This window comes from Aphelocoma coerulescens, chromosome 1 (assembly GCF_041296385.1).
Source record: "Aphelocoma coerulescens isolate FSJ_1873_10779 chromosome 1, UR_Acoe_1.0, whole genome shotgun sequence".
NCBI classification, from domain to species: Eukaryota; Metazoa; Chordata; class Aves; order Passeriformes; family Corvidae; genus Aphelocoma; species Aphelocoma coerulescens.
In genome coordinates, this window is record NC_091013.1 from 73401310 (window position 1) to 73415227 (window position 13918).

A 13918-nucleotide genomic window follows, 5' to 3' on the forward strand; every position below is an offset into this window, starting at 1 on the left:
TGGTGTTTAAAATGCACATATAGTGTTTCTGGTAGTTAGTTTAGCCTTACTAAGCATATAGGGAGATTAAACACCAACTGGGTGCTACATAACTGTGGATATAATTAACTTCATTTGGTCAAGACAGTACAAGCATACTCTGTGTACATTATGTAGCTGGTAAATGCCTTTTTATAGAGACATTCCACTGACTTGCCAAATAATGGGTTATTAATGGCAAAGTTGACTTAAAATCTGAAACCACGCCTACGCTGTAGGCACAGAAGTGAACACAGGCTGTATTAGCTGGCTTGACGTGTCCCAGCTAAGCTGCGCTGCCCTAGAAAAAGCTTGAGCATCTCTGCCACATTCTGGTCATGTCTGAAGTGTCTGTAGACAAGGTGCTAGTTTAAACTAGAGAGTTAGAGATGCTGTTCACATTTTGTCTTTTTTCCTTCCCCTGCTCTTTTAGGCATATTTGAAAACAGGGAGCTTCTTAGCTATTTCTATTGCTGTGTAACTGAAAAGTAAATGAGCATAAGTTGAAATTCCAAGAGAAGTGTATGTCTGAAAAGGCTGTTAGCAGATATGTGCAGTACTTTGCTGTGAAGAAGTAATTGCATGAAGGGACTGCCAAAAGTATGTGGTCCTGTGCACTGGAGGTACCCCTGGGGCTGGTAATGGGGGTCTGTGCTCTTATCAATCCAAACTCTCCACAACTGGCTCCAAGTCCCTCTGGAGTTTCCATTTTATGGCTTGAAGTCCCTTTGACTCCTTGCTCCATACTTTAGTATTTTATTAGGTGAGTACTGGGGGAGAGGGAGGAGCGTGTGTGTGCATGTGTGAGAGAAAAGTTAAAATTTGGTGTAGATGATACTCAGAGCTGATTTTTAATTAAAAACAAACACCCTTTGTGCTCCATAGGTTGGTAAGTGTGTTGAGGTTTTGTTGTGGTAATTTAACTGGGCCTCTACTGTGCCAATTGGTGTTTTCACTGCCAGGTAGTGGAGTGGCTTAATAGATCTACCCAATGGTATTAAGTAAGTTTTATGCTTTAGTCAACTTTTTCCTGGCTTTTAGGAACAGGACAGCTGCTAGGTTTTTCAGGTTGTTTAGTTCACATGTGAAGTTTGAACCTAGCAAATTTCTTTTTCCTCAAATTACTCATCAAGTTATTTTAAGAGTGATTTACTAATAAAACACCTATTTAGGTATTTACTAAACAAAACCAAGGCTGTAAAGCATAATGCTGAATGAGGGAGCTCTGCTTTTTTTTGATCAGCAGTGATCCAGATCAATGTATTAAAGGGCTATGTAAGTTGCTCTTACAGGATGTAAACTCTGAAAAAAAATGGTAAAAAAAATAAAAAGAGGTAAAAAACCCTCTGTCTCCTCTATTCCCCAAGCTCCCTCTTCTCCCCCTATTTTAACAGTGAAGCCTTTAGATATCAGTTACATTCTTTTTTTTTTTTTTTGAATGGTATGTGGCTGACTTGAGATGTGGAAAAGTTTTGTCTAAAGCTTTATTTAAGGAAATACAAAATAATTTGGAACTTTAACTAAAACTGATGGGGAAAGGAATTAGGGTTGTTTGTACAGATGGGGTTAGAATAGAAACATTTAATCTACATGTAGGTATTTCCAGAATACCTCATATGATTTGGTAACCTCATATGATTTGGTAACCTGATCCACCTTTTCCATGACAAAAGGGCATTTTGGGTGTCTTATCCAATTTAGAAACCTAGTCCTGAGTATTTTTCCACTTTTGCCTGGTTTAGACTAGTTCAACTCTGAATTCCATGAATTTTTATTGACTTGAAACTGATAAAAATGAGAGAATGATCAGGTTGAAGTAAATGCCAATAAATCTGATAAGGGTATTCAAATGTCACAGGGTCAGTCTTTTGTTTTTGACTTGGCATTGAGTAACATCATCACTGAGGTCAGAGTTGCACCAGCACACAAGACGTATGTGAGATCAGGAAGAGATCTTGTGCTTTCTGATCTGACCTGCATATTCTGAGATTGGAATGATGGCCTGGCAAATGGAGAGGTCAGCTGGAGGAGAGAATACAGTCATTAAGGTTGGAAAAGTCCTTCAAGATAATTCTAACACTGACAAGTCCTCTGCTAGACTGTGTCCTTCAGTGCCACATCTACATGACTTATAAATACCTCCAGCAATGGTGACTCTGCCACTTCCCTGGGCAGCCTGTTTCAATACTGGTCAACCTTTTCCCTTAACTTTTTTCCTGATATCCAATCTAAATCTCCCCCAGCACAGTTTTAAGCCATTTCCTCTTGTTCTTGTCTTTTACCTGGGGCAGGACACCCCCACTTTGGTACCTTTGTGGTGGCTGTAGAGGGTGATAATGTGTGTACCCCTGCCCCGAGCCTCTTTTTCTCCAGGCTGAACAATCACAGCTCCCCCAGCTGCTCCTCATAAGACTCGTGCTCCAGACACTTCCCCAGCTCCGTTGCCCTTCTCTGGACACTCTCCAGCACCTCAGTTGTTTTTCCTGAACTGAGGGACGCAAAACTGAACTCAAGGTGTGGTCTCATCAGTGCTGCATGCAGGGGGAACAATCACTGCCCTAGTCCTGCTGGCCACACTACTGCTGGTCCAGGCCAGGATGCCATTGGCTTTCTTCGCCACCTGGGCACACACTGGCTCATGTTCAGCTGCTGTTGCCCAGGACCACCAGGTCCTTCTCTGCCATGTGGCTTCTCAGCCTGTAGCGCTGCCGGGGGTTGTTGTGATCCAAGTGCAGCATCCAGCACTTGGCCTTGTTGAACCTCATACAACTGCCCTTGGCCCATTGATGCAGCCTGTCCAGATCCCTCTGCAGGGCTTTCCTGCCCTCCAGCTGATCACCCAACTTGGTGTCATCTGCACACTGACTTAGGGTGTACTCAATCCCATCATTGAGATCATTGATAAAGATGTTAAACAGAACTAGTTTAATAATAAAGTAATCCTGCAGTATCTTTTGCAAACCATTGAAAATGTCTCTGAATGTTTTAGTGGTCTCTCTCCTCCTGGATGGTGATGACAGGAGGCAGTGAAGCCTGCACTATTAAACTGTCATAGTTGAAGAGGAAATTCACTTCAGTGTTCCCAATAGAACACCACCGGTGTTATGCCAGTTAGGAGGGCTGGGTAAGGAAAACAAAGCTTTGAAACCTTTTGTATAGATTTGGTCTCTTTTGCATCAGCTATCAGCAAGTAGGTAAATGCAAAACTATTTTTAAAGCCACTTTTTTCTTCTGAAATAGTTTGGCATGGGTTCTGAAGCTTAGTTGTTGAATAAAGGAACTTCCCAGCAACTGTCCTTTGATTACTTCTAAATGTAGGTTACAGCTGTTCTTTTGGGAAAGGCACATAGCTCAGCATGTGAGAAACTGACACCTTTTTCTCTCCTTTTCAGAGTATCTCCTCTACAGAAGTCTGAAATAGTAGACATGGTCAAGAAACACGTCAATGCCATAACACTTGCCATTGGGGATGGTGCCAATGACGTAGGAATGATCCAGACAGCTCACGTTGGAGTGGGGATCAGTGGCAATGAGGGCATGCAGGCAACCAATTGCTCGGATTATGCCATTGCACAGGTCAGATGCAAGAATGAACAACTTCCACATCATCCTGTGAGAACTGCACTGTGCAGCCATGTAGTGCTCTATGGCTTCTTCTAACCTTCAACCTAAAAGCATCTCTGATTGTTTCTTTTTCCAGGCGGCTGTCTAGAACATATTGGATATATTTTGGGGATCTGTTGTTATGATTTTGTATTCGTCGGGGCAAAGCTCCATCTCTCTTCAAAGTTTTTGTTTCCTCCTGACAGCTGTACAGTATCTTGGTTCTTCAGTAATCAGGGGGAAGCACTTTCTGTGGTGCATGTGTTAATATGCTTTTAAGTAACTTATCTATCTTTGTGCAAAGTCTTCTCTTACTGTGAGTAGGTATTATAACCAGGTGTGTGGGAATTTGGTTGTTTGGCAGCTCTTAATTTGAGGAGTCTCCTCTATTTAATTCCCCTCCATCCCTGTATTACATCCAATAATTGATCACAGTTCTAGAGAGCTGGCCAGCAATTTTCACATTACATGTTATTTTGAATGTTATTTGGGTGAGTCCTAAGCTAGTTCATCAAATTCAGAACTGATTACTTCAGCTAAAAAGAGGAGTTAAAAGTCTTTTTTGTTTGGTTTTTTTTTCTGAAGAAACCACAATTTAGAATCAAAACTTGGAAAGAAAAATAAGAAAGGAAAAAGGTGCTATAGTTGCTGAATACCCTCTGAATACTATTTATACCTGAGGTGCTCTATGTATGTGAGACTGATGCAGGGCAAAACCAGATCGAGCTGACATGAAGCAGAGGCAATCCCCTGTCTTGTCAGTGACCAGAGCGTCAGTTGATATTCCCTTCTGGCTGGCAGGGTGTAGGCAGATATGTTCTACCAAGTGACATGAAATATTACCATCTTTTGATAGCTTCCAGTAGCAGGGATAGTGCTGCTGTATGCACAGATAACTTTTCATTGTGTTAGCACTGCTGAGAAGCAAAGTGGCAGTCTTGTATTGCTGCTCTGTTCTGAGCTCTGATGAAGCACACTCTTGCTTCAGGTTTGAGTAACTAAATTTCACAAAATTTATCTTGAGAATTTTAGGCAGTTTTACCAAGTTTTTCTGTCATAAACAGTGCCATACTCCAAATATATACCAGTATAGGAACTGCCATAATCATTGTCTCTGGTATCTTGTAATGACTTTTACATTTTTAATTTCAGTGGATTATTTATAGCTTCTGCTGTATAACTTACTGGAATTCTCTTTACTTGGACTTCCTCATGGACTTCCTTAGATAATTTGTTACTTCTACTTTAGTAACTAAGCATAAGCAGCAAGGGTTTTGTCTGTAGAAGTCCCTACATATGTAGTTTCTTTTGTGTCGCAGCAGTGTTAAATCTGGAGAAGTAATTCCACATTCATGTGTTGCTTTTGCATTAACAAAACCCCCTGTATTTCAGTTCAGTGTTAGAACATGGAAGTTGCTCTTGGTTTAAATTCCGGTCAGCGAGTTACTGACAGTAACAATGAATCTTTCTAGTTCAATATGAAATAAAAGCTGGTGACACCAGCACAGAATTGCAGCTTTCAAAAATTAGTGAAACACTGTGGAACTGTATTTTTTTGATTGTGTAGAAGAACTTTGTACTGATTAAATTAGAAAACATATGAAGAAATCCCTCTAGTAGACTAATAGTGTGAGGTGGTATGTGCTTAAAAAAAAGAAAAATTAGTGTTCAAAAGAAAAACTTGATCTCTGTGGAGTGTATTTCTTTCAGTGAAGACATGTAACTCCCACTAAAGCATTACTGTATGTGCATGCCTTGAAGGCAGAGTATGTTCTTATTGAGTAATTTAAGATGACCACTATAATGTAGCACCTCATGTTCAAACGGTATTTCAAATGCAGTGGTGCCAGAAGTAGGCACTTACAGAAGAGAAAGTCTCTATATAGGCTCATTCAGGATTCCAGGGAGAATCAAAGCCTAAACCAAACAAAAATAAAAAGCCAACTTGGGTCTGACTCCACTTGAAATAGCTTCCACAGGTGCAAGGAGCATCTGTTTGAATCATCCTTTTCCCTTGAAATGATATTGCACCAGTGACCTCTATTTAGAGAATTCCCAAATCAAATGACCTAACTGTTTAGAGAGACAGTAGTAGACTTTAGTAACTTTTTTTCTCAGTAAATAGCTTTATCATCTTAATCCAGAGAACATCTGGTGTCTAGGGACTTTCCTTTTCTTAACTAGGAGAGCTGCTTTCTTCAACAAATGTTCTTGTTTCACTTTTCTTCTTTGGAAAAATTGGCTTGTATTGCAGATAACTTTTCACTGTCTTAAAACCCCCCCAACATGCCATCACCTCATCCTTTAGTCAAGTTAGATTCTAGAAAATAATCTATGTATAAAAGAAATTATGCTAGGGTTGACAGAGAGACGGCTGTAAAAACTTGCACGGTTTCACAGTTTCACAGGTAGGCTGGCCACATGGTCGTAATGTTCCCTGCTGATTTAAAATTCTGTAAATACAGGAGTGGCCAAACAAGGGCAGTGTCTGGTAGAGCCCCTGTCTGTACTGCTCTATGCCAGTAGCTGTGCATTTGCATAATTTCAGCATCAAAGCAAATTTAATTCTTTGCTTTGTTTTAATGGGACTCTTCACCAGTGAGCAGCCTCAGTGTATTCTTTAGGCTCTGAGTATCTTCATTTCTGTGCTCTGCAGTGCACTCATTTTCATGAGAGCACAGACAAGGGCAGTAATTGGTGGGATTTTTTGTTGCCTTGAGCTTTCAAGAAGACCACATCCAAGATGGTCACTTGTTAGATTCAGCAGAGAATTCTCAGGGTGTGTCTGACTATTCTCTGTAAGAGCTTTGGGATGATTTGTAAGGACATCGTGGCAAGTTTCCTATCACCTTGGTTGTGTTTTGTTAGTGATTTTGTTGAGGAAAGTTGTAGCTATCCTGCATATTAACTTGAGGCATTAGGGGTCTACTAGGTCAGCTACTCCCTTGGGAGTGTCCCAATTTTAGCTCTAGCTCAAGTTAAGCAGAGAACCATGAAGCCTGGTTCACTTTTGTTTTCTCTCCTTCTTTGCTGGCGTATCCTAACAAATCTGAGTTGCTGATGCATGGGAGAGGGGCTGTCCTTACAGGATTTGTGGTTCAGTGATTTCATTGCTGGAAAGCATGGGAGCAGAGAGCCTCAGGACAGTCCTAACTCATTACTGTAGCATTCAATTTCAAATAAGTTTTGGTTAAAATAAATGATCCAGAATCTAAATTTAGGAAGTCAAGCTTCTCCTGTCAAGTCACTTTGTGGAAAAGGAAGCAAAGCAAATAATTACGTTAGTGGCCAGGATCCCTTCAGGGACACCCATGCTAAACAGTAAACACAGTCATCACTCGGAGCTGTCTGTAACTGGTCAAAAGAGGAATGCTGCCAGCCATAAAAAGGTTCACTGACAAAGCCAAGACTAGAGAATTATGCATTTCCTAGCCTGGATTGCAACACTGGCTCCATAAAAGTCCATTTTCAAAAGTTCTGAATTTGAGCTCCATCTATGGTTCAAACTAGCATTAAAAGGTACACAATTGTACAAGATTTATTTACTTGCTCTTTTTGGCAAATGCCACTTGCTTTACAGAATATTTTATATAATACACAATCACATACATTTTGTGGGCAGAAAATGTTAATATGAGTATCTATTCTCTAGAAATGAATCTATTTTTCCACTTTTGTTCCCCTCTTTATTTCAGCTCAAGACAGTTTTAATTATTAAATTGTTCATTTTACATAAGGAAAGGAGATTCTGAACCTTGTAAGCCCTCAAACATTGATTTTGCCATCAGGATGGTAGTAACAATTGAAGACGTTTTGCTGTTTAAAGCACTTTTTAAAACCTTCAGAAGTTTGGCTAAAAAAAGATTTTAGCTTTAAGTATTTTAAGAATTGTTTTTTGCATATATCATCTGTTAAGCAGTTTAAATATTGCTCTCGAACAGCTTTTATAGCTGATTTGAGGATATATTCCTGAGGTCAGGTGTTTACTTTCAACCAATTTTTTTAGCAATTCTTCATATATTTGAGTACTTCTTTTCTGTCTTTCAGTTTTCCTACTTGGAGAAGCTATTGTTGGTCCATGGTGCTTGGAGTTACAATCGAGTTACCAAATGCATACTGTACTGCTTCTACAAAAACGTGGTTTTGTATATTATTGAGGTAAGAGTAACTAAGTGGATGGGTCCCTACTGGTGCTTAATCCTTAAATCATCTCTTATAAATAGAAAAGCTCACCCAAAGGGATTGAGCTAAAAGGACTGCCATTTTTTTTCCATGTTTAACAACTTTAAATTCAGTTTCCCTCCTCAAATTAGTTCACTTGAATCTTTTAAAGTTTGTTAAGGAAAACCAAAGGTTTTTCAGTACTGTGAAGCCTTGGATATGAGATGTCAGAGACAAAGTTCATTTCTTCTGTGCAAATGTTCTTATTGAAAGCATCTTTGTATTCATGGAAACATTTCAAGTAGTGCTTATATTTATAAAAACTTGGATTTAGGGCCTAAATTTAAATCAAAAGCTTGTTTAATAGAATTGGGGAAAGCTTACAGGCAAATAATAAACTATGCAAAACTATAACTGTTGCTTCCAAGTTACAAAGACCATAGTTTAGCTGGAACTGAAATTAGTTTGCCTTGTTTTTTGGAAAGAGATAACATAATTTTGTAAATGACATTTATTTACAAAATTAATCAGGTTATTTGATTTAATAATTAAAATGTAACTGTATTTTGAAAATAATTTGCTGGAAGATGTCAAGTAGTGAAACTGGATTTTAAAGAGGGCTGAATACTGTTACGACCATTGCATTTCAGTGTGCTTACATAGGAGTGTAGTTATCATGCTGCAGAACATAGTCTTGAACTTAGGTTGTATCAGGAAGGGATTTTTATAATCTGCTGTTGCCTAGCTAGAAATACTCAAGGAACTTGAAGTCAGTGGTTTGATCAGTTGAGTATCAGGTGATCACTTGGTACAGCAATTCCCACAATATTCATCAGTTTTATTAATATATGTGCATATATATTAGATTTTCTATTTCTTTGTACAGTTGAGCAGCCATGAATGAGGTTAACAGATCAGAAAATTACAACATTTATAATTAGGCAGGTAGTTATGGCAATTGCAGGAGATAGTGGGTGAGTAATATTTTGCTATTCAGTAAGTCATATAATGGTCAGTATGGTCAGTATACCTGACTCCCTCGGGGTTTGATAATCTTCTATATATGATGTTAGAGAACAAATATTCTCCACTAACTTGTGCCAGTTTTCCTGTGCTGTTTCTGAATTAGCTGTTGTCTGTTAAAATTTCAACATGCATTAGTCTACTGCAAGAGTTATCCTGTACATCATGTTTTTATTAAAGGTTTTTACATGCTGTTGGAGATGACAATAGTATTTGTTATTGTGCAAAGGAAATATAAATAACTTCAAAAAGAACTCTTCTAGTGTGTTTCTTATTGAGCATGGCTGGCAATTGCTGGGGTTTTCCCTGAACTTTTCAGAAAATGCTTAACAGCTTCATGATTGCCTTCTAAGATTCTTTTCCCAATTTGAAAATCAGTTTTGGAAGTCCTGCTTCTAGCTTATTATAGCACCATGTGTCTTTTTATCTTTTACTAAAGCCTGACAAGTAAATTAAGTTCTGTATCAAATGTATGGCAAAACTATGCCTTCCTATATGAGCAGCTGTGCAAAGAGTTGAATACAAGTGAAGTTCTCTGGGACTTCCATTCTGAGGTAGCTTAATTGTTTTACCCTAGGGTGGAATTTTATTAGCCAGATATCTCTATATGATACATAAAATCCAAATCTGCTCTGAGAATATGAGGTCTGAGGTTCTCTCCAGTGTCTTAGGCTGTGTTCAGTTCTTTCTGCATACGGTCCTGAGCCAAATGAACTTTTGTGTTTCCTCATGTCCATGACTGAGGATGAGTCAGTTCCATTCAACACCTGAGCACTGCAAAATGTCTTACAAGATGCAGCTCTGCACCTCGGTTACCTCTCTGTGCCCATGCTGCCTAGAAGTCGGGAGCAAGTTTAAGGCTTTAAGGGAGTTGAAGTGACAGAAATAATCTGCAGCAATGGGAAGAGCTCAGTTTGGTTTTCCCTAGTGAGTTTCCTTTACTAGCAGCCTTAAGGAACTTCCCCTCCAAAACTGTTTAAAACTAGCCAAATTGTCTGGAAACCCAAGAGATACCAGTTTTGGTATCCTAGGGATACAGGGTAGAGAGGAGAGATCTTTAAATCCCTCCTTAGCTTTACGCAAAGAAAGAGAGGTTGTTTTGTGTATGTGCTGTGAGGCTTGGCTGTGCTGATCCATTTGTGGTATGGAATGATGCCCATGAAAGAGACACTCCACAAGGGAATAAATCCTTCCACTTGAGAGAATGGTAGTTAAATGCCCGGCACTTCTGCACTGTTGCTTGTGCAGATGGTATGCTCCTCATTGTTTTCCAGTGCTCTGGACAAGTTTAATATTTACCTGTACTTTCTGCTTGGATATGTGGTGTATGGGGAATATTCTTTTAGCATAGTAATGAAACAGGGATTTTAACTTGAGCTACTTTCTAAGTATCTTCAGAAAGATTGTACTGAGTAAATATTTATACAGTTGAAATCAAAAGCACATCGTGAATATGACTGCCTGTTATACCTTTGTTACTGTATCTGTTTTATTTCAATGAAGTTTTAACACCTGAGGAATAGATATAAATGGCTTTTGCAGCAGTGAGGCAGTGGGGCTATCATAACTTTTATTCCCTGATACTTTGCATATACCAGAGAGAAGGAAGAGGTGGTGGTCTAGCTTGGCGTGCAGAACATCTGGACACGACTTGCAGAGGCATGCAAGTTAAGACATTAAGATGTAACTTAATTAAACAATGATGAGCGCTTGAGAAGAGCATATTGCCCTCTCCTTTTCTAGCATCCCAGTGTTGGTATACTAAAACCCCTCACACATTAGAAGTTCATCTTGATACCAGTTATGTACACTTAAACCTGGAGGATCCAAAGTGTTGCATCTCTGAAACATTAAATGTAATCAGCTTTTTTCCAGGTCCTGGGTTAAAATACAGAATTTGGGGTTTTGTGGGAAGTATACGCAGGTATTTGTTACTGTGGGCTTTACTCCTAGGAAAGGGGATTAAGGCTGATGCTTACCTTTCTGCAATGCCTGATTCTTTGTGGAGAGACAGGGGCCCAGGAACTGTTCTCATCTGCTTTGATGACTAAAATGTGTGCGCATACTGAGACAGTCCATGCAGCTAGAGACGTGGTATAGCAGACATCAGGCCTTGTGGTTTAGTGATTGCAGGGGAAATGAAGATTACAGCGTATTTTCCCTCTCTCTTGGAAAGGCCCTCCTAATATTTTTCAAGAGGTGAATTTTAAGTCATGAAAGTAATAAAGTTTAGTGAAGTCTGAAAAGATTTTGTCTTGGCTTAACAGCTGGAAACTCTATGTTCCTCTCCTTTCTCTGGCCTGGTCCCTCCTTTACCATTTATTCATCATTGTCTTCCTGCCATTCTCTTGATTTCTCCCCTTGATTTTTGAAAATAGGAAGCTAAGTGAAGTATAAATAAAAAGCACAGAGAGAAGCAGGTCCTGGAAATCCAAGTCCTTTTGGTGTGATTCTTAGCCCCATTCCTGAACATTTGTGTATCACTGTTGCCGAGGTGCTTCAGGGTCCAAAGCTGAGGTTCCCTTACTTATGGACCCACTTATCAAGGGGGGTGCAGAATCTAGCTTTTCCATCCACAGAGCTGATTGATAGATCAATTGCTGCTTCTTCCCCACTCTTGATTATCCATGCTGGGTCTGTCCTAAGAGTGGCAGGGGAATCTACATGGAAAGTTACCAAGATGGCTGCAGGGATGAAATGCAAATATAAAGCCCTCTCTTTGGTGTCCACTCCTGTATTTCCCATGTCTGGATGCACTAGCAGTGTGCACTAAATCCATTTCTAAGGAAAGCCAACCATTCAGCATCATCCTGAAGCAGAAGATCAGTGACCCGGTTTCGGCTTTTAAAGATTTGACAGACAAGTACCCGGGCAACCTTACAAAATACAATTTTGTTCAATTACTTATGTAGCTGGCTTCAAACTGAGTAGTGAAACAAAAGATCTGTTTCACATCTGTTGAGCAGATACATTTAACTGGAGATGATATAAAGTTGTCCTGTCGACATCAGAGCTTTCAAATGTAAAAGAATACAGGAACATTGCTTTCATGTCATGCTTGGAGAAGTAGAAACACAGCAAGATCAAAGGTGGTATCAGAAATATCAGGTAAGAGTTCAAGACCTTTGGGAATGGTTCTGTGGAAACAGTAGCATGGAAGATACCTTTCAGGCCAACTCGGTGTGCAGGAAAAATGTGCTCAATACTTCACTGGAGCATGTTGGTTTTATGAAATGTACTTAACATGAAGCACTTCTGTACTATATAGCACTGATTGAGTCAGGGGTGTGGATAGATGGCCCCAGTGGCAAGGTCTGGCAGTGTAGGGCCATGACAGAGAAATGAATGGCAAGTGGAAAGGGTAGAGTATAATGTACATGCCCTGGTTGCTGCATTATTTTAATTTCTGCTTTAAGAATCCAGAGATAAATTGCAAACCTAGATTAGAAAGCTGTTTCTTTGTAGATGCTGAAAGGGAAGTCTAACATGTGAGCAGTGTTAAACAAACAAGATAAACATATTAAAGAACAAAACACGAAGATCATAATTTTTGTTCTAGAGCTGAATTTTCAAGTGTCAAAAGCTCTGAGTAAACACAATATCTAGATAAACATGCTTTTTAATGAGAGGTGATTTTGTGAGTCAGCAAGGTCTGACAGTGAGAGCTGTTAAGTGCTCCACACACTCTTAGTGGTCACCACTTAAAGCGAGCTGATAGCACAGGCTGCAAAAGCACACATGAAATTTGCTGCATAAGACCTTGCATTTTTTTTCCTGTTTTCTTGCTTTCCCATCAAACACAGCAAGTATTTTAAAAAAATATGGAAAGCAGGCATGGGAATTTTAACTCTCTTCTCCAAATGGTAGGCAGAAATGAGTGTATCTGATATGGTACTAAAAAATACACAGCTCTAATGCTTCTGTGTGCTTATCCCTGATTTATCTGACTTTTACCTACATCTCTGTGCTTTCTGTTTCCAATTGACTTTACCACTCTTAGGTTACAGCCAGGCAATAGAACACGTTAAGCATGGGGATTTTTGCAGTAAGTTGAAGATTGAAGTTGTCATATAAACTGTTGTCATATAAAGCAACTTTCTTAAAAGATAAGAGCAGTCTTTTCCCCCAGTGTTAAATTAAGGATAAGAACATCTGGTAGCAAAACTTTGTAACAAGGATAACAAGAATACAGGCAGCTAGCTGTCTTGTCTTCTTATTCAAATTATTCAGTTGCCTGTTCAAGTACTTCAAATGCCAGTAGGCATTTAATAATCATTACTTCTGTGCATGTACTCGGTTGGTGGGGTAAGCTTAGCACAATGCTCTTATCATGGTGAAGCAAAGGAGGAATGTGTGTGTGTGTGTGACTTCTATTTTTATATCATTTGGGAATCTAGATTTGGATTCTCAAAAATGCATACATATCCTGAATAAGTAACTTGCTCTCTGTAGACGGGTCCCTTCAGGTAGACAAAATGTGAAATTCAGTGTCCTTAAGATTAGTATCAGGTTTAAATTAGGTGCCTGAGAGAAATGTATGTAGTGTCCATGTAGATAACCTTTGTGGATGCTCTGGGCTCATGGAGAGCAGTATGGGGCTGGCAGATATGTCATAGGACCTGTGACATCACCTGTCTAAAGCAGCAGTACTGAGAGGTCTGGGTTAAGGTAAGAGATTCCTATCCAGAAAGAGAAAGAATCTTCATTGTCCTGTTCTGTTCTTACTTGTTTTTGAAACACGTAAAAGAAAAGAAATCCAAACCTCTCACCTCAGGTAATGTTAATCAGTTCAAAAAAGTGCAGAATGTTTATGGAGGGTATAGTACAGAACTTGGAAGACATGAAAAGCACAGGAATGAGCTCAGTGTGAGGAACAAAGCTTGTGAAACTCAGCATTGTCTTTCAATAATTTGTGGAAAAACAGGTCTTACATAGGTGCTTATTTTTCTCTTGCACTCTTCATCACAGGTTTAACATGGAGAAGAACAAGGGCAGCACAGAACACTATCCCCTTCCTGCCCACCAAAAAAGCTGATTGCAGGCTCCAATTCAAGAAAACATTCTTTAGTAGCAATAGTTACAGGAAACAGATTCTACAAGGAGCCTGCCAAAG

General features: G+C 39.4%; 1 protein-coding gene across 8 annotated transcripts in view; it reads left to right on the plus strand.

Annotated features, from left to right (window-relative positions):
• ATP8A2 (ATPase phospholipid transporting 8A2) overlaps nucleotides 1-13918 on the plus strand; it is a 320016-nt gene that overhangs the window by 166728 nt on the left and 139370 nt on the right. For all 8 annotated transcript variants that reach the window (XM_069013203.1, XM_069013240.1, XM_069013228.1 and 5 more), the window contains 2 exons: nucleotides 3411-3594; nucleotides 7669-7779. In XM_069013203.1, the coding sequence (XP_068869304.1) occupies nucleotides 3411-3594; nucleotides 7669-7779 (295 nt within the window). The remainder of the gene's footprint in view (nucleotides 1-3410; nucleotides 3595-7668; nucleotides 7780-13918) is intronic.